The sequence below is a fragment of the Myxocyprinus asiaticus genome, chromosome 10 (assembly GCF_019703515.2).
Source record: "Myxocyprinus asiaticus isolate MX2 ecotype Aquarium Trade chromosome 10, UBuf_Myxa_2, whole genome shotgun sequence".
In the NCBI taxonomy this organism is placed as follows: Eukaryota; Metazoa; Chordata; class Actinopteri; order Cypriniformes; family Catostomidae; genus Myxocyprinus; species Myxocyprinus asiaticus.
This window is the reverse complement of record NC_059353.1, coordinates 30545855-30573578: the sequence shown is the minus strand read 5'-3', so window position 1 is coordinate 30573578 and position 27724 is coordinate 30545855. Positions and strand designations below refer to the sequence as shown.

At 39.8% G+C, this 27724-nt stretch overlaps 2 protein-coding genes and 1 long non-coding RNA gene across 3 annotated transcripts; all 3 read left to right on the top strand.

Annotated features, from left to right (window-relative positions):
* Positions 1-1356: 1356 nt before the first annotated feature.
* mid1ip1a (MID1 interacting protein 1a) lies at positions 1357-2580 on the top strand. Its single transcript, XM_051709645.1, has one exon. It carries the CDS (start codon positions 1365-1367, stop codon positions 1893-1895), a length of 531 nt encoding a protein of 176 aa, XP_051565605.1. The 5' UTR covers positions 1357-1364; the 3' UTR covers positions 1896-2580.
* An 11233-nt stretch (positions 2581-13813) lies between these two features.
* Positions 13814-21200, top strand: si:dkey-100n23.5 (cyclic AMP receptor-like protein A). The gene is given in 12 exon segments (XM_051709524.1): positions 13814-13900; positions 14481-14533; positions 14626-14680; positions 14883-14942; positions 15080-15140; positions 17519-17606; positions 17692-17781; positions 17878-17916; positions 18383-18461; positions 20385-20434; positions 20725-20803; positions 21183-21200. Coding segments are annotated over 12 exon segments (759 nt in total).
* A 4540-nt stretch (positions 21201-25740) lies between these two features.
* Positions 25741-27322, top strand: LOC127447668 (uncharacterized). The gene is made up of 3 exons (XR_007898405.1): positions 25741-25914; positions 26419-26511; positions 26816-27322. It is a non-coding gene; the product is annotated as an uncharacterized LOC127447668 (long non-coding RNA).
* The last annotated feature ends 402 nt before the right edge of the window (positions 27323-27724 follow it).

The following is a 27724-nucleotide window of genomic DNA, read 5'->3' as shown; positions in this document are numbered from 1 at the left end:
ACTAATCAGAATAGAATCACATTGATAATATAATTTAAAGGATATTTTGTTATCAAGGGACCAAATTTCCCTCTTTTTTATACCCACCATCTTTGTTAGTAGGAAAGGCTAGGATTGGTTGGCACAATGAGTTTGGTTGGGTCAGGGTTTGCTTCCTTCTTAAAATATAGTTTTAAATGAAAATAAAAACTTATTTTAAACATGTCCCTGATAGCACAAGTACATCACCCAGATGTCTATTTGATGTGAGTGTTTACATCTGAAAGACGTATTTACGTTTAACATTGTTTGCTCATCTGCAATACATCTAAAAGACGTATGTCAATAAGTATGACTCTGATGTCAATAAGACATTCAGCAGATGTATTTGAGATGTTTATCATTTAGAATGTTTGTAAATATGATCTTTTTAAGATGTTTAGCAGTTGTTAGATGCTTTCCAGATGAAAAGATCTAAAACAGACATCTATCTCGGAGATGTATGTGTGCTATCTGGGGTGCTGAGATTGGTTTACACAGGCAGGCTACATAACATAATTTTAGTGTTGAACTGACAAAATGTAGGAAATATTTTGTGACATCTAATGTTTTGTAACTACAGACCTAAACTTTCATTTGCACCAAGCTTAATATCTTGAGATATTCAACAAAGAAAGAAAAGTGTGCCAACCAACCCCGGTCACCTTTATACAACCTATTAACAACACTTCTTAAGTCCCTGATAGCAAACATACATCACCAAGACATCTATCTGATATGTGTGTTTACATCTGGAAGACATATTTTTAATGCTGTTTGCTCATCTGCAATACGTCTTTAAGACGTATGTCAATAAGTATGTCTTGGATGCCAATAAGACATTCAGCAGATGTCTTTGAGACATTTATGATTTAGAATGTTTGTAAGTCTGATATTTTTAAGATGTTTAGCAGATTTTATTAAGATTGTGATGCTTTCCAGATGAAAAGATCTAAACAAACATCGTGGAAATGTAGGTGTGCTATCTCTGGGGTGTAATTTTATAGGCCTATGATATAAGGCCTACTTGTATTATTTGTTTTGAAAGAATGTCAAAGTGGAGCTTCATACAGTTTGTTTCACATACTGTACATACATAACAGTAATGTCTTAATGAAGTTTGTGGGAAGCGTAAATAATTATGAAACCAGTCCATTTTTCATGCATTTTCGTGCCACTCCCGATGTATCTATGGAGCCGTGTGGAGGTTTGCCTCTTGTTGTTGGAATCTGGTCGCGACCGACCTGACATCACAAACCGGATCAACAGGTTTCAGTCACACCCAGTTAATAATGGGTAGTTATAAAAAGGATTCACATAGTGTTAAATTCCAGAAAGCTAAGCACATGAGAGAGGGACATATCTCCCCCAGAGAAGACAGAAAACTACTCTCGAATTACCCCAAATCATCAATCAAGATGCAGATGTCCGAGCCCCTCAGCCAGAAGAACGCTCTCTTCACGGCCATGAACCGCTTCATCGGCGCCGTCAACAACATGGATCAGACGGTCATGGTGCCGAGCCTGCTGAGAGATGTTCCGCTGGACCAAGAGAAGGAGCAGCAAAAGTTAACCAACGAATCCGGTAGCTATCTGCTCGATGCAGAGGCAGACATGTACAGCTATTACTCCCAGCTCAAGTCCATCCGAAACAACATTGAATGGGGTGTCATGCGTGCAGAGGAGCAGAGGCGCAAGAAGGACACTCCTGCGTTGGAGCCAGTGCGCACAGAACTGGAGAATGACGTGGACCTGGAACAGCTTCTGCAGTACCACCTGAGGGGCTTGCATGGGGTGCTGTCCAAACTTACAAGCCAAGCCAACAACCTGACCAACCGATACAAGCAGGAGATTGGCATTGCTGGTTGGGGACAATGAACTGCATCATGAAGGGTCCACACATGATGATCTATTCTGATCTAATAGGATCTGTTCAACATTTGTGGAAGAGCTTGAAGGGACTGACAAAACACTAAAAGTTTGAAAGCAAACCCAGAGGGGAAAGTGGTTTTGTTTTAGTATTGACCATGGTGTTGATCACTGATGTGTTGTAAGGGCTGCTTCCTGACTTCAGGTCTTAAGCCATTTTATTTGCACTGCCAGTTTCCTTTTTATTTTTTAAAATACCCATTCAAATGGCTGGCTGCCATAACTTTCATTGATATTTAAATCTATTTATGTATTATGTACAATTGAAAACTTTTATTTTTCCATTCTTCTTCAATGTTCAAGAAGAAAACTGTTGTATTATGATGTTCCTGAATGTTTCAGAAGACACACAGACCTACTAAGTGTGTTTCCACTGATACCTTTATAGGAATTGAGTGTTTGATAGTTTGTGTATGTGAGAACAGACATAGATAGATCCGTAGAGGCGGCCTGGGGACATTTCCTGCTTATGACTCGAAACTATCTGTGAATCATCCTGTGAATCAATGATGTGGAATGCTCTGAAAAATCTGTTTGCAGGTGTCATGATGAGCTCCATGAGATTCTATGCCATATTGTGCCACGATGCCAGTATGTTATTGTTTTATGACAAAATAAACATTTGTAAATTGAATCTATCTTCCATGGTCATGTTGTTTATTATTATTCATCCACAACAATGCATAACCTCTATGTTTACACAAGCCATTATATCTATATCGGATCACAAATTATCCACACAGTGTATACACACCTCACTTTCTGATACTGAAGGTGTCTATCCATAATTTCCTTTTAATGTGTGAGGATGCTGATGGATTAGGCATTATTTATTAGACAATAACATAAAACATTAACTTTACTGTAATAAAAAGTAATCTATAAGGTGCTTACTGTTCCCATTTACCAAGTGTGTGCATGCAAATACCAGGTGTGTACAAGACCAAATGTCCCCACAAGGATATTTCAAGGACCTGAAATCTCTGACAATGTGGAGTTTCCATGAGGAAAACGTCACAATAAACATTCTAAACAAACTGATGTCTTAATGAACATTTTAAAATGCTAAAAGAATACTTTGAGGGCTGTGTGAAGTGAAGTGTTAAAGATAGAACATATAATAATTAGCTGAGTATAAAAACATTGAAAATCAATGCATACTATAGCCACAAAAATAGTAAAACATATTTGTGATTGTGTGTTTGCTTTATCAAGACCTGTGCAATGAAACAGACTATAGAATTACACTCAGCCATAATAATAATAATAATAATGGTATTGTTTATTTATAAAAACAAGAATATCAAAAAGTTTGTTCTTATTGCATAATGTGTTATTTTTTAAAAGATATTATTTTTCAGTTGAGAGAGGACTGTCACACCCTATTCTCTCAGGTGAACATTAAATCATCTCAGTAGAGAATAAAAGCATGCCCTCAAAACTAATTTTAAAGTGAAAATAGACATGTCATGCTATAAAGCTTTAATAAAAACATTTTAATGGTAAAAGAATGTAAAAATGCTACAGTAAAAAAAACAAAAAAAAACATTGGTTAACAGGTTAATATATACTGTATAAAAGTATAAAATATTTAATAAGGAAATGCATGTAATTGTACGATAAATTATTGTACAAAAAAATAAAAAAATAAAAAAACAATTTTGAGGTAAAAAGTATGATTTTACCATATAATTAAAGGTAAAAAGTAAATCTCAGAAGTCCCTGTGTGAACCATAAATGTGATTATATATGGGAATAGTTATGTTTCTTCTTCTTTTTAATATCAGTTATGTACTGTGGAGTGTTCCGTGTTATATTTTATGTAGTTTAGTTAATGTTTATTGCATTATTTTAATTTGACATGTTACCCTAATGGTGTTTTGTGTTTGTGTGAGTAACACCGTGTACTATCTCTACATGAGTATTATTTACTGCTCCTTGACGGGTCACTCTTGATGAAATTTAAGTCATCATGTTGCCTTTTGTAGTTGCTACATTGATTAACAGTACATTTTAAAGTGAAAAGCAGACTTTTATATTTCCAGAAATGTAATATATCATGTTTATATCATTTATTAATTTAAACATAGTAGGGCTAATAGGACTTGATGTTTCAATCTCTATGGTAATTTGGCACTCTCCATGTTGGCAGTGGGATTGGAGTGGTGAAAGGGAGGATACATACATCATCGGGGTCATCAGGTGGGCACCCTCCTTCTTTGATGTTTCGTTGATAAGCCCACAACATCTCCAGAGGGCTCAGTGGTGATACCTGGCATATCATGTATACCCCCCTCCGTTCCATACCCTCCATTTTTCATATTGCAGCCCAGTTATTGTCTTTCCTTTTAATCCAAATCCAATTGCTGCTTTTTTCTGCTGCATTTGACAAGGACTTGACTGCTTGTTGGAGGGATCGACCCCTCACCCCATCTTCTTCAATAGACTGGTCATAGATGTAGCAACAAATCCCCTGCATCCCACTTCTACAGGGAAAATCTTGGTCTTCCAGTTGTTCTGGGCAGCTTCAGTTACCAGTTCAGAGTACTTGGTCTTTTTCCTCTCACAAGCCGGAGTGTTGTAGTTACAATGTCTGGGGGAAATACAAGCTTTTTTTCCAAATCCACGTCCATTTTCCAGTCCCGAGCAACTTGCAGAATGCTTGCACCCTTTAATGTTACATGGTGCTCTGGAGGTTGGCCTGCCGTTACAAATAGTGTTATGTGGACATTTCCCATCGATGTTTGTGGGAGAGCATTTGTGGTGGTTCGCCTCTGTTCCAAGAATGATACTAGCTTTCTGAGAACTTGGTTATGCCGCCAAGTGTAACGCCCTTGGGTGAGGCTCGTAGTGCATCCTGTTAAAATGTGCCTTAGTGATGCAGGTGCTTGACAAAGAGAGCAAGCGGAGTCTTCTCCCCACCACTGCTTCAGGTTCTGGGGTGTTGATATAGGTCATAAGTGGCTCTGATGACAAAGCTTAGTCGAGATCCCTCCATCTTCCAGATGTCCGCCAGCTGTGTTTCCTCTTTTCCAGGCTCTCCCAGTTAGTCTACTGGCCCTGCATCAATCTTGCTTTGGTGCATTTTAATTCTTCCACAAGGCTTGCAATTGGAAATTCCAATTTGCTGTTCCCGTACAGTCCGAGAGATCTTAAGCATCTTGGAAGTCCAAGCCGCTGTTTCACATCATTGTGCTGATCAGTCTTTCCAGCTTTTCCACTTTGTTGATGGGGATTTCATAAACTGTTAAAGGCGAAATGAGTCTTGGTAGTATGCCAAACTGGAAACGCCATAGCTTGAGTATTCCTGGCAGCAATGTCTTGTTGATGCTAGTTAAGTGTGCGATGGTATCCTTTTTGAGTTGTTCAAACTGTTCTGTGTCCTTGAGATTTGTGTCATACCAGTGGCCCAAGCTCTTCACAGGCATTTCTGAAACAGTTGGGAAAAGTATTCCATCAATATGAAATTTCTGATCCGTGACTTGACCTTTGACAATGGAGATGCTCCTGCATGTTTTGATGAAGCTTTTCCAGAAGTCTCTTGGTGCAGGGGACATTTGTAGTCAGTGTTGTTATATCATCCATATAGGCTCGTATCGGTGGTAATCACTGTCCAAGCTATAGCCGTTCTCCTCCTGCAACCCATTTTAAGGCTCTGATAATGAGTTCCATTGCCATAGTGAAAGCCAATGGAGAGAAGGTGCACCCCGCCATGATGCCTGCTTCCAGTGGTTGCCAAGCTGTAGTGAAGTCTGATGTTGTGAGACAAACTTGCAGATCCTGGAAGTAATGTTTTACCAGATATGTTATTGTTGCAGGCACCTGAAAGAATTAAAAAGCAGTACACAACAGGTAATGAGGACCTGATCCATAGGTGCTGGCCAGATCGAGGATCAAGACATGCAGATCCTTTCCTTCTTGCTTAGCAGTCTGGATTTGATGCCATATGACACTGATATGTTCAAGACATCCCAAAAAGACTGCTATGCCAGCCTTTTGGATTGATGTATCATTCCAACGATTTTGTTTCAGATACTTTGTAAGTCATTGTGCCAACACGCTGAAAAAATATCTTGCCTTCTATGTTCAGCAGGTTTATTTGTCTAAACTCTTCACTGGTGGATGAATTATTTTCTTTTGGGATCAGCACTTCCCCTGCTCTTCGCCAGGCTTTGGGGATAACTTGCTTTTCCCACGCAACCCTCATAGTTCTCCAGAGGAATTTTCAAACCTCCGGAGTGTTCTTGTAAACACAGTATGGAACACCATTAGGGCCTGGCGCTGATGCCGATCTTGCCTTCTTAACTACCTCTTTCACCTCACTCAGCTTGGGTGGGCTGATGTTAAATTAATATTGTGGGGGTGAGATTGGTGGGATGTCAGCTGGGACAAGTATCGGTTCATCTTTTAGCACATCAGTGTGGATGGATCTGAGATGTGCTTCCACCTCCATTTTTGACACTTTCAGTGATCGCTTTTCCCTTTTGTGAAAATGCCTTTCGCAAATTTAAAGGGATCTTTATAGAAGTCTGTTCTTGCTTTTTCTGTGTTTTTGCATCGTGTCCTTTGATTCTCTGCTTTACGCAGCTTCGAGAGCCTCTGTTTTAGGTCCTTGTGGGGACTGGGCGTGGTCACGTGTCAGTCTGTGGAAGAGAGAGAGTGGTGAGGCTCATCACCTGGGTTTTCATTATCTCTAACACCTGTTTCTTGTTATAGTGATGGCAGAGGGAGACCCGAAAAAGCGCACAAATGCGTCAGAGTGGCAGAAAGAGACAGCAGAGAGTGTTGGCTGCATGTGCCCATCATATTATAGAGAGAAACCTCAAGACTCGTTTGTGTTTGTTTGGCCAATAAGAGCCCTTTTTTGTTAAAGATTTGTGTGACACTGAAGGAGTAAATAAAATACTCACATTGATAGTTCGCTGCCTCCTGACTCCTCCATTGCCCAGAAATCAAGAACATGTCACAGTCTGTAACAGCTCACAAACAGAAGGGAAGGAGAACACAGGGAAGCAGGTTTTTCCAGGCTCAGGTAGGACTTTTAATCAGACACTTCAATGCTTTACAAATTCACAAACTTGTCAGCTTCACAGGCACGTAGACTTAAATTAATTAGCTTCACAGGCACATAGTAATTTAAACACATCAGCTTCACAAACATAACAGATTAAATGTAGCAGCTTCAGGAGCACCTTGGCCTTCCTTGTGCCAGACTCTCTCTCTCTCTCTGCTGGTGGCGTGGCTGCTTATATGCTGCTCTCCCCATGCTCACTGGAATTAGAGACAGGTGTTACACATAATCTAGCTCAGGTGCAAGCGCCCTTACCGCTTTCTCTCTCTCCGGCCGGACGCTTGACCACGCCCCCACTGCCACATATTCCCACCACCCGATTCAGGCCTGGGAGACATCCGGGATGTCTACCACAACCCCCCCCATTTCTGGAAAGGAAGTCGACGACAGCCATCTGCGCTCCCGGTCTGTGGACCACCTTGAAATTAAATGGCTGAAGAACCAGATACCAACGGGTGATCCGTGCGTTGGTTTCCTTCATGCGGTGGAGCCATTGGAGTGGGGCATGATCCAAGCAGAGGTACCGCCCCAACAGGTAGTACCGGAGAGTGAGGACCACCCACTTGATGGTGAGACACTCCTTCTCTATGGTGTACTCAGTCTCCCTCAGCTCCTCCCCCTCCACCACCTGTGAGAGTACGGCCCCCAGCCCTCTGTCTGAAGCGTCCGTCTGCAAGACAAAAGGGAGAGAGAAATCGGGTGAATGTAAAAGCGCCCCCCTTCGCAAAGTGCGGCTTTAACCTGCATGAACGCCTGTTGACACTGCTCCATCTACTGGACCGGGTCTGGAGCTCCCTTTTTAGTGAAATCAGTCAGCGGGCTGGTGACATCCAAATAATTTGGCACAAATCTCACTCCCTTTTTGGTCTTGGGCCCGTGGCCCAAGTGGAACCCCAGATACCGTACCTCCACCCGCCCAATCACAAATTTCTTGGGGTTTGCTGTGAGTCCCGCTCGTCACAGCGATCTCAGAACCGCCCTCAGATGATGCATGTGCCACTGCCAATCATTGCTGTAAATTATGTCATCTAAGTAGGCAACAGCATAAGCCGAATGCGGTCTGAGGATTCGGTCCATGTGACGATGAAACATAGCCGGGGCTCCAAACAAACCGAACGGAAGCATCACAAATTGGTGTAATCCAAACAGCGTGGAAAAGGCTGTTTTTTCACGGGACATTGGTGTCAAGGGGATCTGCCAATGACCCTTTGTCAAATCCAGTGTAAAATAAAATCGAGCAGTGCCCAACTGATCGAGCATCTCATCAAAGCGAGGCATTGGGTATGCGTCAAATTTAGACACCGCGTTGACTTTTCTATAATCCACACAGAACCGTACAGACCCGTCACTCTTAGGAACTAGAACAACCGGGCTGGACCAATCGCTGTGGGATTCCTCTATTGCCCCCATATCGAGCATTGCATCCAATTCTTTCCGGATAATTTTCTTTTTGTGCTCGGGCAATCGGTAGGGACGGCTATGTACCACCACCCCCGGCTCGGTCTCGATGTGGTGCTGTATGAGGTTTGTACGACCCGGTAGAGGGGAAACACGTCTGCAAACTCCTTTTGCAACTTGGCAACCTCTGCGAGTTGGTTCGGTGAGAGGTGGTCTCTGCAAGTGACCGGGGTGAAATGATTGTATTTTGTATTCACCTCTGGCCTGAGCTCCGCCCTCTCTGGGACTACCATAGCCAATGTTACAGGGACTGCCTTCCTCCACAATTTCAGGAGGTTGAGGTGATATATTTGACGTGCGCCCCCTCTATTGGTTCACTTTACCTCATAATCGAGATCCCCCACTCGTCGTGTGACCTCAAAGGGTCCTTGCCACTTGGCGAGTAATTTGGAACTTGATGTGGGAAGTAATACTAGTCTCCCTGTGCAAATTCCCACAGCCGAGTTCACCTGTCATACAGTCGGTGCTGTCGATCTTGAGCCGATTTCTTTCGAAATCCCCACCCAGGAGATTATTTTGAAGAGTGCCTCTGCAACACTGCATGCTGAGATGTTGCACAGAGGCACTGCTTCTGGATATCGCATTGCATAGTCCACTAGGACCAATACAAAACAATGTTCGCGTGCTGACCGCTCTAATGGCCCGACGAGGTGCATTCCAATTCTCCGAAGGGGACCTCGATCAGTGGAAGACGGCGCAATGGTGCTTTTGGGGTGGCTGGTGGATTCACCAGCTGGCATTCTCGGCATGCCGCACACCACCTGCGGACATTGCCGCCAATGCCCGGCCAATAAAAACGGGCTATTAGGCGGTTCAGTGTATTTCTTTCCTCTAGATGACCTGCTATGGGATTATAATGAGCCACCTGGAACACCATTTCTCGACGGCTCTGCGGTATTAAGAGCTGGGTTGGATCTTCCTTTATCTGAGCATCCTGCATCACTCTATACAACCGCTCATTTATAATTGCGAAATAAGGATATGAAAGGGTGACATTTGGCTGGAGTTGTTGACCATTGATCACTCTCACTTGGCCAAAGGCGTGCTTGAGGGTTCTGTCTTGCTACTGCTCCAAAGGAAATCCTCTTCGGAAAATCCCCTGAGGACTGTAGGGGATGCAGCCTCTCCCCCGCTCACGTCATCCTGACGTGGAGCAGATGAAGATGGCCCTGGCTCCGCCTCCCCTGCCAGAGCATCGCACATTTCACATCTCGTTGCTTTAGTGCGGGACCATCCGCGCATATTCCCTTTAATACATTTCTAAATTCAGGCCAATTAGTCCCCAGAATCAGTGGATGGGTGTGGTGGGAACTAACCGCGGCCTCCACTCTATGTTTCGTTCCCAAAATTTAATCGCAAGAATCACCACAGGGTAGTTATGAATATCCCCATGCACACACTTCACCCTCACCATTTTAGCTGTGCCCAAAGCCTCGTGTTGAACCAAGCATTGGTGGATAGTGGTATGATTACAACCCGTATCCACCAATGCTTGGTGAGTACCCCCCTTGACACTTAACGGTATACGGTATGCTCCGGGCCGATCAGGGGCAGCCTGCGGAGTTTTGGGGATCACTGTTCCCAGCTCCATCACAGGGCATTGATCCCGGAAGTGTCCCGGATCCCCGCCACTTCAGCAGACCGGCCCAGGTGCCACGCCCATACCTGCATTGGTGGACACTTCCACCTGAGGGGCAGAGCGGTGGGGCACTGTCGCTGCTGTGGACGATGCAACACCCCGGGTGTGGGGAACTGGCTTCAGTGGCGGGACTCCTGGCCTATGCGGGGCAGGAACAGGCTCTGGGGAGAGAGCAGAGTGAGAGAGAAGAGGGGAGGGGGAAGAGAACGGGGAAAAAACAGGGGGAGGGGAGAGAGAGTGGGAGGGCTCTTCCGCCCTCTGGTACGCCGCCATATGGTCCTCCGCCAATTGAACAGCCTCCAAATCATGCGTGCCTATAGAGGCGCCAGCTCATGTGCGTGTGTGGCGTGAGGGGCGTGGTCATGTGTCTGTCTGCTGGATAGGGAAAGTGGTTTAGGCTCATCACCTGGGCTGTCATTTCTCTAACACCTGTCTCTCATTATAGTGATGACAGATGGAGACCTGATAAGGCATGCCAGAGCATCAGGACGGGAGAGAGAGTTACGAGAAGGCAGATCTGAGAGACTGTGCTGTGTTGCAATGAGTGTTTATGTTAGTTTGTCAACTGTGTGTGCACCTTTGATTAAAAAAACTGACCTTGAACCTGTTCCGTCGTCTCCTGACTCCTCCATTGCCCACGAACTTAACATTATCACAGCGTGATACGCAGATAATGTTGCCACATACACTTTGAGCGTTGACGGAGTGAGTCCTGCATCTAATCGCTCTTGAAGAAGTATGAGAATTTAATGTTTGGGGCAGTTTATTGGGTCTTTGCCATTTGAGAGGCACCAATCAGTGAACACCTTCCATTTTAGCACTTAGAGGCGTCTCGTGGATAGCGCTCTGACCTGTAAAATGGTGTTTATGACTGAACGCGTCAGTTCTGGCGAATCTAGCACGCTCCATTCAGGGGCCACACATGCAGGTTCATCTGGAGCTGGGGATGCCAGATTGTGTCTTGTGCCTGAGAGAGGAGATCCCTCCTCAGCGGTATTTCCCATGGCGGACTGTACAGCATTTCTGTCATTTACGGAAACCATGGCTGGTTGGGCCACTTCGGTGTAACTAATAGAATAATTTCCTTGTCTTTTCTGACTTTACAGATGACAGAGTGAATCAAGCATACTGGGGGAAATGCATATTTGCATTTGGCCGGCCATTTGTTTGCCATTGCACCTGCTAGTGGGGCTTGGGACTTAGAGTACCAGAGGGGACAGTGGGTATTTCCCAAATCCTCAATACAGTGAGGATGAAGTCTCCTGAATTCCGCCTTGGCAGTTTATATATGCCACAACTGTCATGTAGTCTGAGCGAACCAGGACTTGACAGTTCGCTATTTCTGACTGAAAATCCTTTAAGGATAGAAATGCAGCCGATAGCTCTAGGTGCCGCGTGAAAATTTGCCCCAGCACGACACCTCACTGGTAAAACGCAGGAGCTGTCCATGATGCTAAAGCAGCTATACAGCAGCAGGACATAGTGATGCGCATGAGCACTTGGTGCCAAGCGCGTCATGGCACACGCCGGTTCAGCCAGCATTGAAGAGGTCTCATGTGTAAGAGACTGATGCCGCCGCCATAAATCCCAATGCTTTCTGAAACAGCTTCAGTGGAAGTGTTCTCCCCAGTTTGAACCAAGACAGACACTGTAGAATGGCCTGAATGTGCTCGCTCGTGAGGTGTGCGTGCCTTCTCATGGAGTTGAGGCTGACTCCCATAAAGGAGATTTTTTGGCTGGGGGAGAGCGTGCTCTTCGCCCAGTTCACATTGAGGCCCAAGCTGTTTAGATGCTGAAGCATTAAGTCTCTGTGCTGGCATAACAGGTCCTCTGATTGCGCTAGTAACAGCCAAACATCGAGGTAGTTCAAGATGCGCACACCGCTCAGTTTCAGAGTGAGACGAGGCCGCCTGCTCTTCCAGAAGGCCGGAGCACGTCTCGCACATAGCATATCGGAAAACATGCACTGCCGCCACGAGGACCACCTCAAAGTCATCCTGCTCGACCTCGCGGCCCCGCCGTGCCTCCTCATGTGAATCCTCAGGTTTCACAGAAGAGGCGGGTGGGAGGGCGTGTGAGGCTGAATCGTCCCTCACACACGATTCATAAGTGAAGTGTCTTGAGACTCATGTCCTCACATTGAGGACAGTTTGACTCTATGAGAGCCGTCTCTGCATGGGCGCAGCCCAGACAGTAAAAGCAGCTCTCATGCTGATCTGACGGCGGGATGTGTCTCTCGCACAAGGAACACTTACGGAACGACATCTTTAAAAATATGCGAACACGTAAGTGACACTTTTAGATATATAAATATATTAATTTATATATATTTATATCACACAATATACAATACACAATATACAATTGCTTTGTAAGGATACACAAACTCTGCCGAAGCGCTTGTGACCGGCCTTCGTTTAGCTCTGCGTTGTGTGGATAAATGAACAAGACCGGGCAACAGGAATTACTCTGGCCAGATTTTATTCTGCATGAATAAAGAAACAAATTTATCAAAATAAGCTCGAATCTGTGGCCTTCTCTCACAACTGGAACACCAGCCTCTCTTCAGTCGCGCTTACCGCGAACTGAACACATTTTACACTTTTCATGTAAATCAAAATCAATTGTGTTCAACATATTTCATTAAAAAATAGAAAAATAAAACTAAATAAAATAAAGCATTTTACATAAATTCAAAACAATATTATCAGAAGCATGAAAGAGAACATACCTGCATGAATAAAGAAACAAATTTATCAAAATAAGCTCGAATCTGTGGCCTTCTCTCACAACTGGAACACCAGCCTGTCCGTGAAAAGCATTATTTTAGCCACAGAGCTTGCACACTCATGCTTAATGAACTGTCTCCAAAAATACATGCTCCATATTATTCACACAAACTTCATACATGTTTGAATAAGATTAAAGTGAATTTAAGAACAAAATTACATGTTTTATTACAATGAAAAAAACCCATATCAAACTTTTTAGACGGAGCTTCAGCACAACTAACCTCTCTTCAGTCGCGCTTACCGCGAACTGAAGGAGAGCAACCGGAACCGGAACATAAGTCTTAAAGGAGCCACGCGCCATTTTTAACAATACTGAAAAAGTACCATATAACCATAGAAACATGACATCTCAAATAAAAGAAATCAATATTAAAAGAATAAATTAAATGAAATATTAAAAGAATTTCCAGAATACAAAATAATTATATAAATATAACAAATGATAATAACAAAAAGAGAGATTTTGTGTGAAATTAATAAATAAATATAACACCTGTTACACGCTGCAGGGAGTCAGTATGCTGAAGCGGCCCGTTCACCAACAAAGCGTCAATTGACGAGGCGGTGTGATGTTCACCATAGCATTGCAGGGGAGCTGAAAGTCTTCCCGTGAAGATTCCGCCCGCTGACTCGTGTATATCGATGGCGAAAGTAGAGGGCTTCTAGACAAGAGATGATCACTGTCTTGAAGGAAGATGGTGTTTGTGCTGTTTTGTTTTTATAGCGGACAGTTTCACTTCAAAACAGGCGGGCCTCAAACAGCATAGCCAATATTAGAATATTGCCGTTATTGTAGAGAGGTTTCAACTAGGTCATGTAAGAAGTCACTCCCATATGCATTAATAAATGCAATGTCAAGTGTACTGAGTCGTAAGGGAACTGTAGTTAGTAAAAAGAAAGTATAAGAATGGAAGATGAGCATCCAGTCCAGATTAAAAACAATAGCAGCTCCCACTGTACTTTCTTTAATGCATCACCAGACGACTATCGATGCGTAAGTATAAATATGGTGTAAACACTAATATAACACTGAAACTGGTTAGCCCTCATGCTGAACCACAACAGGACATCATCCATTACAGGCAACATGATGTCTATTAGTGCTATAACTACTAGACATAAGAAAGTATAATTGAAGAAGCATTAAACTCATTGATCTGTGATGAAATAACCCTAACAAAACACTACACTTGAGCTCAGAGTGTGTAAAAGGCTAGCTGCTTGTGAGTTATTAGAAACTTAACAGAATGAAATATGTTGGATATTACGGGTTGATACTTTAATTTACACTTGTGGTAATTATGCAGAACACACAACATAGTAGGTGGCAGGTAACACAGATAACACATGAACTCTTGTATAAAAATGTATAACATAGGAAATATGAATATGCAGAATATTCAGCCAAGACTTTATTTGAAATGAAAGGAAAATATATATGAAAGTGGCACTAATAGTGTTATTGAATAGAAATCTGCATTTTTATGGGCCAAACTGCTATTTTTATGCATGAAATTAAAGTCATTGCACTATTTTTCCTGACTGTTGTATTCAAGTCCTTTTTTAATTTTCAGGATGTGATTCTAAAAGTGAAAAGAGCCACAAGGACATTTTCACTGGTAGTGTGGTGAGTTTATTCATATGTCACAATAATATGATGTTTCTATTTTGTTTTAGGTTTTGAGGAGGCCTAACTAGCTTTACATTTTCTGTCTGTAGCATTTTCATGCTCTTCGCAATATGGCTCCTGCGCCGAAATAACTCTTTGGCTCAGGTACAGTGTGTGTTTGTGTCTTATATGAATTACAAATATAGCAAATTTCCAACTGTTGATTATGTCTTGAATACCAGTAAAATTACAACCAGTAACTGTTTATTTGGTTATATTTATGGCTATTATAACATTTTGAGGATTAATGTATCTCATTTTATCCCTTTATTGTAATGTATGTCTATCTGTTCCTTTGTTTTTCCAGAAAATGATAGTCAGTCTGACAGTAGCTGCATTTTTTGACAGTGTTGCATATGTTATGTGAGTTGCATTGATTAATATTAGTGTATTTGTATGTGAGAGACATATTTAGGCATAGAATAATTATGAGAGTGCTAATTTATGTGGAAGAGAGAATTGTTTTTGTCCCTCATCAGTTTCATCGTACCTTTTTCTGTGCAGGGAGAGTCTCATCCGGAGGGGTCTCTGTGTGATTTTCAAGCTTGGTGGCTCACGTATTTTGGTAAATTTGGCAACTGAGTGTGTGTGTGTACAAATATCGAATATACACCGATCAGCCACAACATTAAAACCACCTGCCTAATTTTGTGTAGGTCCCCCTCGTGCCATCAAAACAGGGCCAGCCTAAATCTCAGAATAGCTTTCTAAGATGCTATTCTTCTCACCATAATTGTAAGAGCGGTTATCTGAGTTACCGTAGACTTTGTCAGTTCAAACCAGTCTGGCCATTCTCTGTTGACCTCTCTCATCAACAAGGCATTTCGTCCACAGAACTGCCACTCACTGGATGTTTTTTGTTTTTGCCAACATTCGGAGTAAATTCTAGAGACTGTTGTGTGTGAAAATCCCAGGAGATCTGCAGTTACAGAAATACTCAAACCAGCCCATCTGGCACCAACAATCATCCATGTGATTATCTAATTAGCTTTTCGTGTGGCAGTAGTGCAGTGCATAAAATCATGCAGATACATGTCAGGAGCTTCAGTTAATGTTCACATCAACCATCAGAATGGGGAAAAAATATGATCTCAGTGATTGGGACCGTGGCATGATTGTTGGTGCCAGATGGGCTGATTTGAATATTTCTCTAGGATTTACTCAGAATGGTGCCAAAAACAAAAAATATCCAGTGAGTGGCAGTTCTGTGGATGGAAATGCATTGTTTATGAGAGAGGTCAAAAGAGAATGGCCAGACTTGTTCTTCTGTTTAATGTGGTCTGGCGTAATAGCGTTGGGAAACCACAAGGGGGTGATATAACATTTACTGAACCTGGTCGCGGGTAGGACAAGTTAGTTACGAAGGTTTTTCTTTAAGAATGAACAAAGTGACATTAATGAGTTAGTGTATCTGAGGTTAGTGAATGAAACAGGTGTAACTGCACTGTCAAACCACAAAAAGACATACTTGTAACTGTAAATACATTGTGTATATATCACCCAGTGATTGTCCTTTTACAATGATTTGGGTAGAATTTAATGGAAAGTGATGCAAATTAAGCTCCTTGATGTGGCTGCAGAACTTTGAGCAGCCTCTGGAGTAATAGCTGGGTGCCACGACAGATACCAATTAGTGGTGGTTGTACATTCATAGAAAATAATTGTTTCATTTTAGAATGCGCCATGTCGTCCTCCATACATGTTTGGTGTGCGGCCCCCTTTAAGTTGCCCTGCCTCTCACACTATACCAAAGTTGTGTTGAGAAATATGTATGAAGAGACAAAGACTATTGTGCAACAAGCAGATCTATTTATATCTGAAAAAAAAAAAAAGATGGCGATATATCGATTATCATCTGGAAAATTATCTTATTATCGATGCGTGAAAAGCATTATATATGTATATAACCAAACCTAATATATGTATAAATACATATATTTAAGCAATATCACACAAACAAGAGTGCTGTTGTTCTGCATATCATCACTGCTGTGATTCAACCATAGTCACAATTGGTGCAGGTAATCACAGCCATGCTGATATTTAGTACAACAGCATCATTGTTGAAAGAGTGATTTTGCTTATAGGAATATTCAGAGTTCAATGACATAATGTGGCATAATGTTGATTACCACAACATTTATTTCGATTCATCCCTCATTGTCTTTAAAAAAGGCAAAAATCAAGGTTACAGTGAGGCATTTACAATGGAAGTGAATGGAGCCAATGTTTGGAGGATTTAAAGGCAGAAATGTAAAGCCTATATGTAACAATTAAAGAAAGGAGGAAGCTGGGACCGGGTTGACAAGGCACACAGATATTTATTGTCAAATATTTTCAACCGTACATTCAACATATGCGCTGCTTTTCAGCACCTGCACTTCTGATACGCAGACAGCTTCACGTGTCTCTCTCCTGTCTGCGCGGTCTCTTCTCATTAAATACCCCCGCCGCCCCTCGCTGGAATGCGAGACCAGTGTGGCACACAGGTGAAAGTCATTCGCCACTTATTTTCCCAGCCTCACTCTGCCCAGACGCTGCTCGGCTCCGCCCAGCTCACCACACTATAATTCTATAAAAGCATTTACAATCTTCTGTTAAAACTTGTGTCTTATTTGAACTGTAAAGTTGTTTAAATCATTACGTCATGGCAACGAAGTTGTAAATTGGATATAACTTTACACAGAAAAGGTTTATAAACAATTTTATCACAATAAAATCATGTTAACACACATATGGTTTACGTCTAGTGGCTATACTTTTTAAACTGAGTATTTTAAAGTTTACGGATTGGCCCCATTTACTTCCATTGTAAGTGTCTTGCAAGGTATAAGCGGGTATGGAAAATGAATGGAAGGATGGACTTTTGATGTAGACACTTTGTCATGTATAGTAAGTATTGTTATTTTTATTTATTTATTTATTTTTGGCTGTTTGTTTCAGACTGGAGTGCTCTGGCCTGGGTGTGTCTTATTACTGTCAATCTGTACCTGAACTTGGTGAGAGAAATCAGAACTGAACATTATGAAATGTGTGTGAAAATGCACATGGGCCAACAAACAGATGTTTAGCTATGTATACAAGCAGCGTTCCAAAGATCTTAATGTGTTTCTCAGACCGTACCATGTGGTGGCATGGGGGGTTCCTCTGCTCATGTCCAGCTTCCCCCTGCTGGGTGGATACTACAGTCCTGCTGGTGCCTGGTGGTGAATAACCTTTGACCTTTTATATTTATAATTTATTGTCATCCTATCACCACCCTAGTCATCAATCCTTTCTGTCTCTCTTACTCTTTCCTGCAGTTGGATCACAGATGAACATGTAATGTGGAGGTTTGGCATGTGTGTGTTTACAGAAGTGCATGTTTCTTTTTTGTGTGGTTGTGTGTGTGTGAATGATTCTGTTTTACTGACAGACGAATGAAACTATGTTATTAGTTGCATCATATGTCAGAGACTCACCTAACACAAGCAGCATGAATCTCAGGAATCTCAGGAATTTCCGTTCTAATTCTTAAAGGTGTGCATGTTGCTTTACTTAAGAACATTTATGATAAAATTGACTCTTTAAGGGCTCTCTTCTTTTTTTTTTTTTTATACCATAAAAGATCAAATATATCAGTTGTTTAAAAGTAATAGCAAAATGGCTCAGAAAAGTTAATTCTGAACAAACATCATTTGATTGTGGATACAACTTGGTTTGATATTTGGTTATGTAATGCAATGACATTAATAGATTTTTAAGTGTGGCTGGGACCCATGTATGTGTTATTTCTTGCTTGAGTAGTAAGGTCATGTTTGTTTGCAGATGTTATGTCCTGCTGTTTACCCTCATTATCCTCATGATCTGCTGTTATTCTCAATTCATCTGTGTGGCCAATGAAAGGGTGAGTAAATGGGACTCACAAATACCTGCTAAAAACTCTCCTACAACTTCCTAAATTTGATTGTATGGTATCCGAAGGTCTAACATAGGTGTGAAATTTGAAATTCATCATGAGCAAAGCACTTTGTTTATCTCCTCCCTGTATGTGTTCTCTGTAACACTGACGCACCACAGTAAGGCTTAAGGCAACATTCCACATTCCAACACATTTTGCACAACAAGCAGTTTCTGATGAGACACGTCCACTCAATAAGTAGGACAGAGGGGGCCAAAATAAAAATTTTGGCCTGGGTCCTTCGATTTTTTTGGTCCAAACCCAAAATAACCCAATTCCACTTGCATTAAGTATTATTAGTATTACTTTGGTCAAAACTAAGGTGCTTTTGTGTCATCATCGTGAGTGCCACCGTGAGTACTAGTGGCTGCTGTTTAGCACTGTAGCTAGGTAATGACTCAGGAGGAGAAGACACCAGTTCCACTGTGTTATTGAACTATTTTTAACTTTTGATTACCAACAGAACTTAACGAGAACAGGCATTTGAGTCTTTCTGCCGCAGGTGCATTGCAAGAGATGCAAATAAGCCAAAGGCAATTTATTTGGAGACAAGCAGCAATGAGAGATGCATTACACTTATACTATATTCCTAGTGGTGGGTAAAAATATCGATTTTACAATACATAGCGATCTTAACTTGAACGATCTCAATATCGATTCTTAAATCCCAATATCGATCTTTTACTTTGAGCGAAACCCTCTACTACAATGAGAGGAAATCAGTCGCATTTGCTTCCAAATTTTGCGCAATGTGACTAAAATTTATTTATTTGGCAACTGGCTGGTAAATGTGTACATTTCACTCACCAGTAATTGTGTAGTATAGTGGTGGATGATTCAGCAGCAAGATCCTTTCACCGCATATTGAGAATAAAAGTTGTTCCGTGTATCCAAAGACGAGATCCATGCGATCCATTTGTCATTGAATAATGTATCTTTAAATACCCTTTCTGTTCTTTACAGTCAGTTGTTGATAAAAAACAACAGAAAATAAACATTTTATTCTAAACATGCATTGCACAGATGAGATAAAGCCATTTGAGTCTTCTCTTGATAACATGCGTTCATTTACAGACGCTTTTTACAGAAATGGCGATTTTGTTAAAGAGACAGTATCGGTTTTAGCACATGTTCAACAAATCAATGTAAATACTTGTAAAAAGTACAAATTATGCAATAAACAATAAACATGTAACCAAAAATAATATATTAAATATAATATCATATTTCTTGATTGAATACATGGATTTGTTCATTTTTAAAAAGCCAAAATATGACCAGTATAATGAAGAAAAAACAATACAATAAATGAAAATAATAATAATAATAAAATAATAATAAAAAAAGAAGATATATATATATATATATATATATATATATATATATATATATATATATATATATATATAATTAGTAAAATTAATATTTTCATTATGTACCTAGTTAAATTAACCCTGTATAATTAACAGCATTAGCTGGGAGGGATTTTCTTTCATATGTAAGCAAAAGGGACATTATAATTAAAATATACCCACATGAATTGATATCAAATCTAATGGAAAGCTTGTGAATCGGAATCGAATTGAATTGGGAAATCTGAATCAATACCCAGCCCTAATAGTTGCACTTCCATGAGAAAGGAAGATGCTTTCATACCAAATGTGAACATGAACCTGAACATGCACCCCAAATCACCTCTTTAAGTTGACTCATGTGCAGTTTGCTGTTGTGTAACCAATTTGGAAAACAGCTTTCATACCGGCCAAATAAACTGGTTCCTGATGTCAAACAGACATGAGTCTGCACCCAAAAGCTCTAGTGTGAAAGTGCCCTCAGACTCATCTGATCTTCTGAATGTCTTAATTGAAGATGCGTTCTTGGTTAGGCACCTTTAACCCAGAAAGAGAGAGGAGAGAGAGGTAGGTAGGTGTGTGTTTTTGTAACAAAGATGTATCACAATGCTGCCATCCACTAGTTCATGAAATTACATTCTGTATCAATAATTCTTCTTTCAGATATCTTTCAGACTGCTGAAATGGTAACCCTGTGTCCCCCTCATAAATCGGTAACTGTGCGTTTTCTTGCTGTTATCCGGTACATTTCTGTGCAGGCATCTTGGAGTGTGTGTCTGATTTGTACTGTATGTGTATTTCATAATGCTTCTTACCCAGAGGACCCTGTGTTTTCTCTGACTACTTTATGTGCTCAGTGCACCCTTGCATGGGCTTGCCAACGCTCTTGTCTTTGGTAGAGACACCTGGAGTCAACTGAGTATGACAGGAATAAAGGTACATTTAATTACAGCAGGCTACAATCTGATTGGCTAGATTTGATAAAGTTTGTGCCATGTAAACAAGATATCCCAGAGTACAACCTGCATATTTTGTTTTCTTAGTTTAAATTTCAGATTTACCTGCACCTAAATGTCAAGTAAATAAAGTGTTCTGTGATTGGTCGCTTTACATGTCCATCAGAAAGCCCCTATAGGCATACCTGTCTAAGTGGCCAGTTTAAGGGCGGAATAAGCAGCAGTGTGGACCACACTTAATACTGATGGTCAAAAGTCTGGCTACGCGAGACTGCACACACACACACACACACACACACATACTTACTGTCAGGTGTTGTCTGATTTCAGTCTCTTGTTCCCATTTTGTGTTTCCTCAGATGGTGCTCCAGTCTTGACTGTGTGACAGTATGTGAATCAGAGAGTTACGGTGGCTGTGAAGTGCAAAACAAAAGAACAAACCATAAAACACAACAGTAAATCCAAAAACAAAAGAGCAAATCAGAAAACACAACACCAAATCCAGAAACAAAACAACAAGTTCAAAAACACAACAGCAATTCATTCAAAATGGAAAGGTTAGGTACCATAGCTTCTCACATGATTGGCTGTGTGGAGAATACCTAGTCCTTTCCTCAGGATTGGTTCTCTGCCCACTTGCGTGATTGTTTCAAAATTAATTCCAAATGCTCAGTTACTGAAAATTGTAAGTGGTTTGCCACTAAGTAAAACAGTAATGGGACACATTATAACACAGAGAGCAAAAACAGCGAGCAGGAAAAGATAGTTTTAGGTACGATGTTCATCTACAGTGTGTAAGGGACTGTCTAAAAATTCCATAAACTGACCAAGTGTTCATTCAAATGACTTGCATATTCTAACATAATAAACACTGTTATTAAAAAGCATTCTCTCATTTTAAAGGTTGCAGTAGACTGCCGGCATGATGGCTCACTTTCTACATTTGAAGCTACATTGGCAGCAACTGGAACCTTCAGAATTTTTTTTTAAACAACAGTGTTTTTTAAGTTAGAACATGCAAATTGAATGAACGCTTGGACACCACCAATGTTTTAGTGCAGTTTGTGGACAGTTTGTGGTCCCTTATTCACTAAATTAACCCCCCCCACCACGAAAACACTTATTTTGAGTAAAGAGACCAGAAGAGACCAGACATGAACATTACTCAAACACAAATAAAGAACTGCAAGCACACGCACACACATGTTGGTTTAGCTATCATTATGAGGACTCTCCATAGACATAATAATTTTTATACTGAAAGAACAATAGATTCTATCCCCTAACCCTAACCCTACCCCTAAACCTAACCCTCACAAAAAACATTCTGCATTTTTACATTTCCAATAAAACATCGTTTAATATGTTTTTTAAGCGATTTGAACTATGGGGACACTCGAAATGTCCTAATAAACCACATTTATAGCATAATATCCTTGTAATTACCGGTTTGTAACCTAAAAAAATGCCCTTGTAAACCACTTAAACTTGCCCACACACACACACACACACACATAAACAACTGTGCCTATGGTTGCACAAGCAGTTAATAAAAAAAGGGTAAAAAAAGAGAAAGCAATATGAAATATGTACCCAAAATAGACCTATAAAATATAGGCTATACAATTGAATGTATCTGTAGATGTTAGCCAGCTACAGGCCCGGTTCCAGATCAAAATCTCTGAGGGTGCTTCTGGAAATAGTGGGGGTGCTCTGTACAAAGTGGAGATGTATCATAATGACACATTTTTTTATAGATTAAATCATGTTTAAATGCTACTTAAACAACGTAAAGAACAGTTTTTCATGTACAAAACATTTATTGCTTCATTTTTTTTTCTTCACATGATCTGTCGCTGAAAATGACAGCAAAATGCTGCATCTGCAGATTAGGACATATATTGATGCAGCATTTTGTGTGTTCACAAAATGCAGGGATTTTTGTGTGTTTGCTGGGATTCAAGGAAATCTGCTTGTCAATTTACAGTATTAGTCATACATATTCAATTGAGCAGGAGTGTGCGATTATTTTGGTATAGGGGCCACATCAGCCGTTAAGTAGAACATGGAAGAGAGAAGATAAAAAAGTTCTGCATAGTTGTATCTTTTAAGCCCAGAATTAGTAGTGCACTCATGCACTCAATGAATGATGCACAATTTTCTGAAGTGTATACTGATGGAACCATTCTGCAATTGCTTGAAGTTTTGATGCTACTTTTCTATCATGTGTTAGTAAAAATGAATGAAGGCTGAGTATAATTATTAATTGTTTATTTTACCATACTTCAAAGCAGTGGTAATTTAGTATTCAATTTAACACTATATCAGGAGTCTGGTTTAATAGTAAAATAAAAAATTCTGAAATTATAGATTCTAAAAGCTTATTTTAATGTTGGCTGCAAAGTGGACACATTTGTTTTATTCTCAGAACATTATGAACCTGTTTACATGCTCATGGGTCATGATGAAGGTCTCATCAATGGTGTGTTTGGCATCCCATTGACCATAGATGTACATCGAAACTAACTTTTCCCGCTCTCTGTTTTAACTCACTGTGCTATAAAGTTTCCTGTTACTGTTTTCCCAAGAGAAAAAAACACGGCAAATTATTTAGTTTTTTAGTCAGTGACGTATCGGCATGTATTTTGATATAATCAGTTGACCAATCCTGAAGAAAGGAATTTGTGTTTGTGCCGTTGTGTTTTCTGATTTGCTGTTGTATTTTCTAACTTGTTTTTTGTTTCTGGATTTGGTGTTGTGTTTTATGGTTTGCTCTTTTGTTTTCGGATTTGCTATTGCATTTTTAGATTTGTTGTTTTGTTTTGCACTTCATGGCGACCGCAGAGAGTACTAACCAGCAAGTGTAAGATACACACATGACCTCAATACACACTCTGATTCTGACGATGAGGACAATAACATTCTCTTTTACAGCCCAGACACGATTCTGAAAGACAGGGGACCCTGAGAGAGTGTTTAGGAAAGAAGTGTGTTTTTGTGTGTCTTTACACTCCTTGCCTTTGAACACTTTGATTAATGTGTCTATTCTAAAGAAAACTGTTGATATAAGTATTTTTCCTTCTTCCGCCTTCATTGACTGATAGTAGCATAGCAATTATGAGTACTGTAGTATTATGGAAAATAAGCTTTTCAAACAAGCTTTCTACCACCTCAAAATTAAATGGTTTGTTGTTTATACAGTAATGGACTTGCTCTTTTGTAAAGACTGCTTTTTCTATTCCTTGTTGCCTTAAAACTTTAGCATGTTTTATAATTATATTTATGAAAACGTATGCTATATTTTTGTATTGGTTGAAGATTCAACTAATTTGAAATACAAATATAATAACTTTATATTACGTTTCTGTGTGTGTGTGTGTGGGCAGGTTTAAGTGGTTTACGAATACATTTTTTTTAGGTTACAAACTGGTAATTACAAGGGTATTATGCTATAAATGTGGTTTATGAGGATATTTCTAGTGTCCCCATAATTCAAATGATTTAAAAAAACATACTAAACAATGTTTTTTTGAAAATGTAAAAATGCAGAAAGTTTTTTGTGAGGGTTAGGTTTAGGGGTAGGGTTAGGGGATAGAATCTATAGATCGTACAGTATAAAAATCATTATGTCTATGGAGAGTCCTCATAAGGATAGCTGCACCAGTGTGTGTGTGTGTGTGTGTGTGTGTGTGTGTGTGTATGTGTGTGTGTCATTTAGTAATACAGTGAGCTGGCACTCTCTGCTAATTAGCTAATTTACTTTAAGATCAAATTAATTAACTCTACATTTCGACTGTCTTAGCACTTACTAAGTCAGGCTGATTCATTGAAGTCATGTGGAGTAACACTGATTAGACAGTCACTTAAGCAGCTTAGGACATCCCATGAACTGCTTCATATAAGAGGGTTATGAAAGCTGCTCAGAATAAACTAGAGTCAAAAACTCAAGAGGATGAACTGGTATGGGGGTCTTTAAAGGTATATTCCTGGTTCATTGCAAGTTAAGCTCAATCGACAGCAATTGTGGCATAATGTTGATTACCACAAACAATTATTTCAACTCGTCCCTCCTTTTCTTGGAAAAATAAAAAATAAAAATAATCAAACATCGAGGTTACATTGAGGAACAATGGAAGTAAATGGAGCCAATTTTTAGAGGGTTTAAAGGCAGAAATGAAAAGCTTTATAAAAGCACTTACATTAATTCTTGTTAAAACTCATGTATGATTTGAGCTGTAAAGTTGTTTAAATCATAATTTTTGCAGTCATTTTACACATATAATGTTAGTAAGCGATTTATTTACATATTTACATGCATATTGTACACATTGGCCCCATTCATTTCCATTGTAAGTGCCTCACTTTAACCCAGCTTTTGCTCTTTTTTTTATTTTATTTGATTTTTTTTATGAAAAGCAGGGGCAAATCAAAATAATTTTTTGTGGTAATCAATATCATGTAACAAATGCTGCTGATTGAGCTTAATTTGTACTGAACCCGGAATATTATTTCAATGGCATTACGCCCGTTTGTGTTACTCTGTATAACGAAAGCCATTTTAAACAATACTGTGAACAAGTGGACAAAAGTGTAATGACTTATTCAATGAAAAAGGTCTTTATGTGGGAAAAAATACAATTGAAAATAAAATAAAGCCCATGAAACAAAGTAGTAATCAGCCGTTTTACTTTCAAACGTTATTTATAGTGTTAAATAAGCTTTAAATACAGAGAGACCTGTTATTGCCCTTTTCGTGCTCCTGATTGGCTTTTTTTGCGTTATGTCAGCAAACGCATTTTACAGCGATTGGTGAACACCTCATCATGTTTGATGAGAGAACCAATCATGGATGAGTGCGAGTTAACGATGGATGAGAAATGAGACGGTAATCATACGTAATCCAGTTTCATAAGCTGTTGAAAACACTAAAGCATGCAGGGCGCTTCCGGAACAACATAAAGAACATTGACAACATATAGACGCGGGTGTTTCTGGGCGTCGAAACATATCTGAACAAGGCACATTTCTTGGGATTGTACAGACACGATAGAAACTACATTCTGTACACCATGGTATGACTTTTGATAAAAGGTAAGACTTCTTTGTAAGCTTTAAACATTATAACAGAAGGATTCAAAACGTATTGTATTTGCGTTTACGAGATTAAATGTATAATATAAGCAATGTTATTGCATATTATATAATTATTACACAATTATAATGCTTAACAGGTGGAACGTACGTTCAAATTGGTACTAATTTGTTGTTTGTTACATCAACAAATACCATGCAAATACCATGGTACGTGAATATGGAAATCATTTAGTATCATGATATGGAAGATCCATGGTACCACCATAGTATTTTTGTAATGGTAATGACCTTTTAATAAACATATATATATATATATATATATATATATATATATATATATATATATATATATATATATATACACCTATATTTCTGATTCAACATTTAAAGATTCCAGGACTGTAGAAATTATCATTTGAATTATGCCTTTTTTGAAATCCCTAGTGTAGTGGTGTATGTTTTGTATATTTTTATGATCCCTTTTAACACTCTCCCCAACAGCCAGCATCTACGTGGTGCGCAAAATCAGGGCTTCCCTTAAAGAGGGAGATCAGTCAGAACAACCTGTGCTGACACCATGTGATCTGGCTAAAAGTGAGTTATTCTAGCATTTTGCATGATTATATCATTTACACTCTTACAGCCATACTATAAAAGCAAATCCTCAGAATGACTCATGAGCACATAAAACATGAGCAAAGAGGATATCAATAAACCTAGCATAGCAGGTTTAAGGACTGCATAATGGTGTATGTGTATGTTAGGTGTTTAATTCTTTATAGCCTCTGAATGAGGCAAAATCCATCAGAGTGTATCAGTAGTATTGCACAGATGTGAAATGTACAAATGGTGTGTGCAAATGTCACTAAAGTCATACAAAATGTTTGTGTATTTTCAGGTAAAAAGCAAGAGTGCTCTGCATCAGATGCAGCATTAATGTCAACTCCAGAGGCTGAGGGTGCTTCTGCGTCATCTGTATATACAGAGACAGCTGTAGAGAAATGTGGTTCCTGAGGTTAAAGGTCACGCAGAAGCAAAACTAGGCACAATGGGGGCCATTTTACTGGCTCAGAAGGCAGACTGTGACATAAAGATCTGACATCAACCCAGTTTTGCTCTGCGTGACCTTTTTATTATTTTTCTTGCTCTACCTCTCTTCTTTTCCTCTTTTTGTGTCCCATCAGCTGTAGAATGTGAAGGTCTATTCATCAACTTCTGCCTCAGGAGCGGTTTAGATCTGATGTTTACCTGCAGCTTTTACTGTATTTTAACAGTGTCCAACTCTTTTGCTAACTGACTGTATACTGACTGGACACATATAAATAAAAATAACAGAGGACTTTATTTATTACCTCATGTCATGTTTGCCATGACAAAAACAACCAATAAAATTGTGAAATTCCAACCATATGCTCTCTTGTGTTCTTCCACAACAATTTAACATCAAGTGAGCATTGTTTTGTAATCACTGATACTCTTTTACGTAGATTAACATGCCCTCTCTGGGAAGCTCTAATCTTGTTTAATTTGATTAATCTCTATATGCATGTTTGTGAGATCATACCGCATGAGAGATAATCTATAAATTAAAAGGATTTGCTTAAACAACATGAATCTTACAGCTCAATCTCTGGCTAAGCTTAAAAAAGAAAAACATTCATTCAATGTTCAGAGAATCTCAATGGACTCTGGAGATTTGAAATGGAAATGTGTAGTATTTATCCTTGTCATTAAATTAATTAAGGAAAGAATCAAGGATTTAGATAAAGACTCATTATGATCCCATTGTGATCACAGCCTGAAATAT

Excerpts from the sequence above, each read along its gene's own strand:
- mid1ip1a (XM_051709645.1), top strand. The coding sequence starts at position 1,365 with ATGAGAGAGGGACATATCTCCCCCAGAGAAGACAGAAAACTACTCTCG.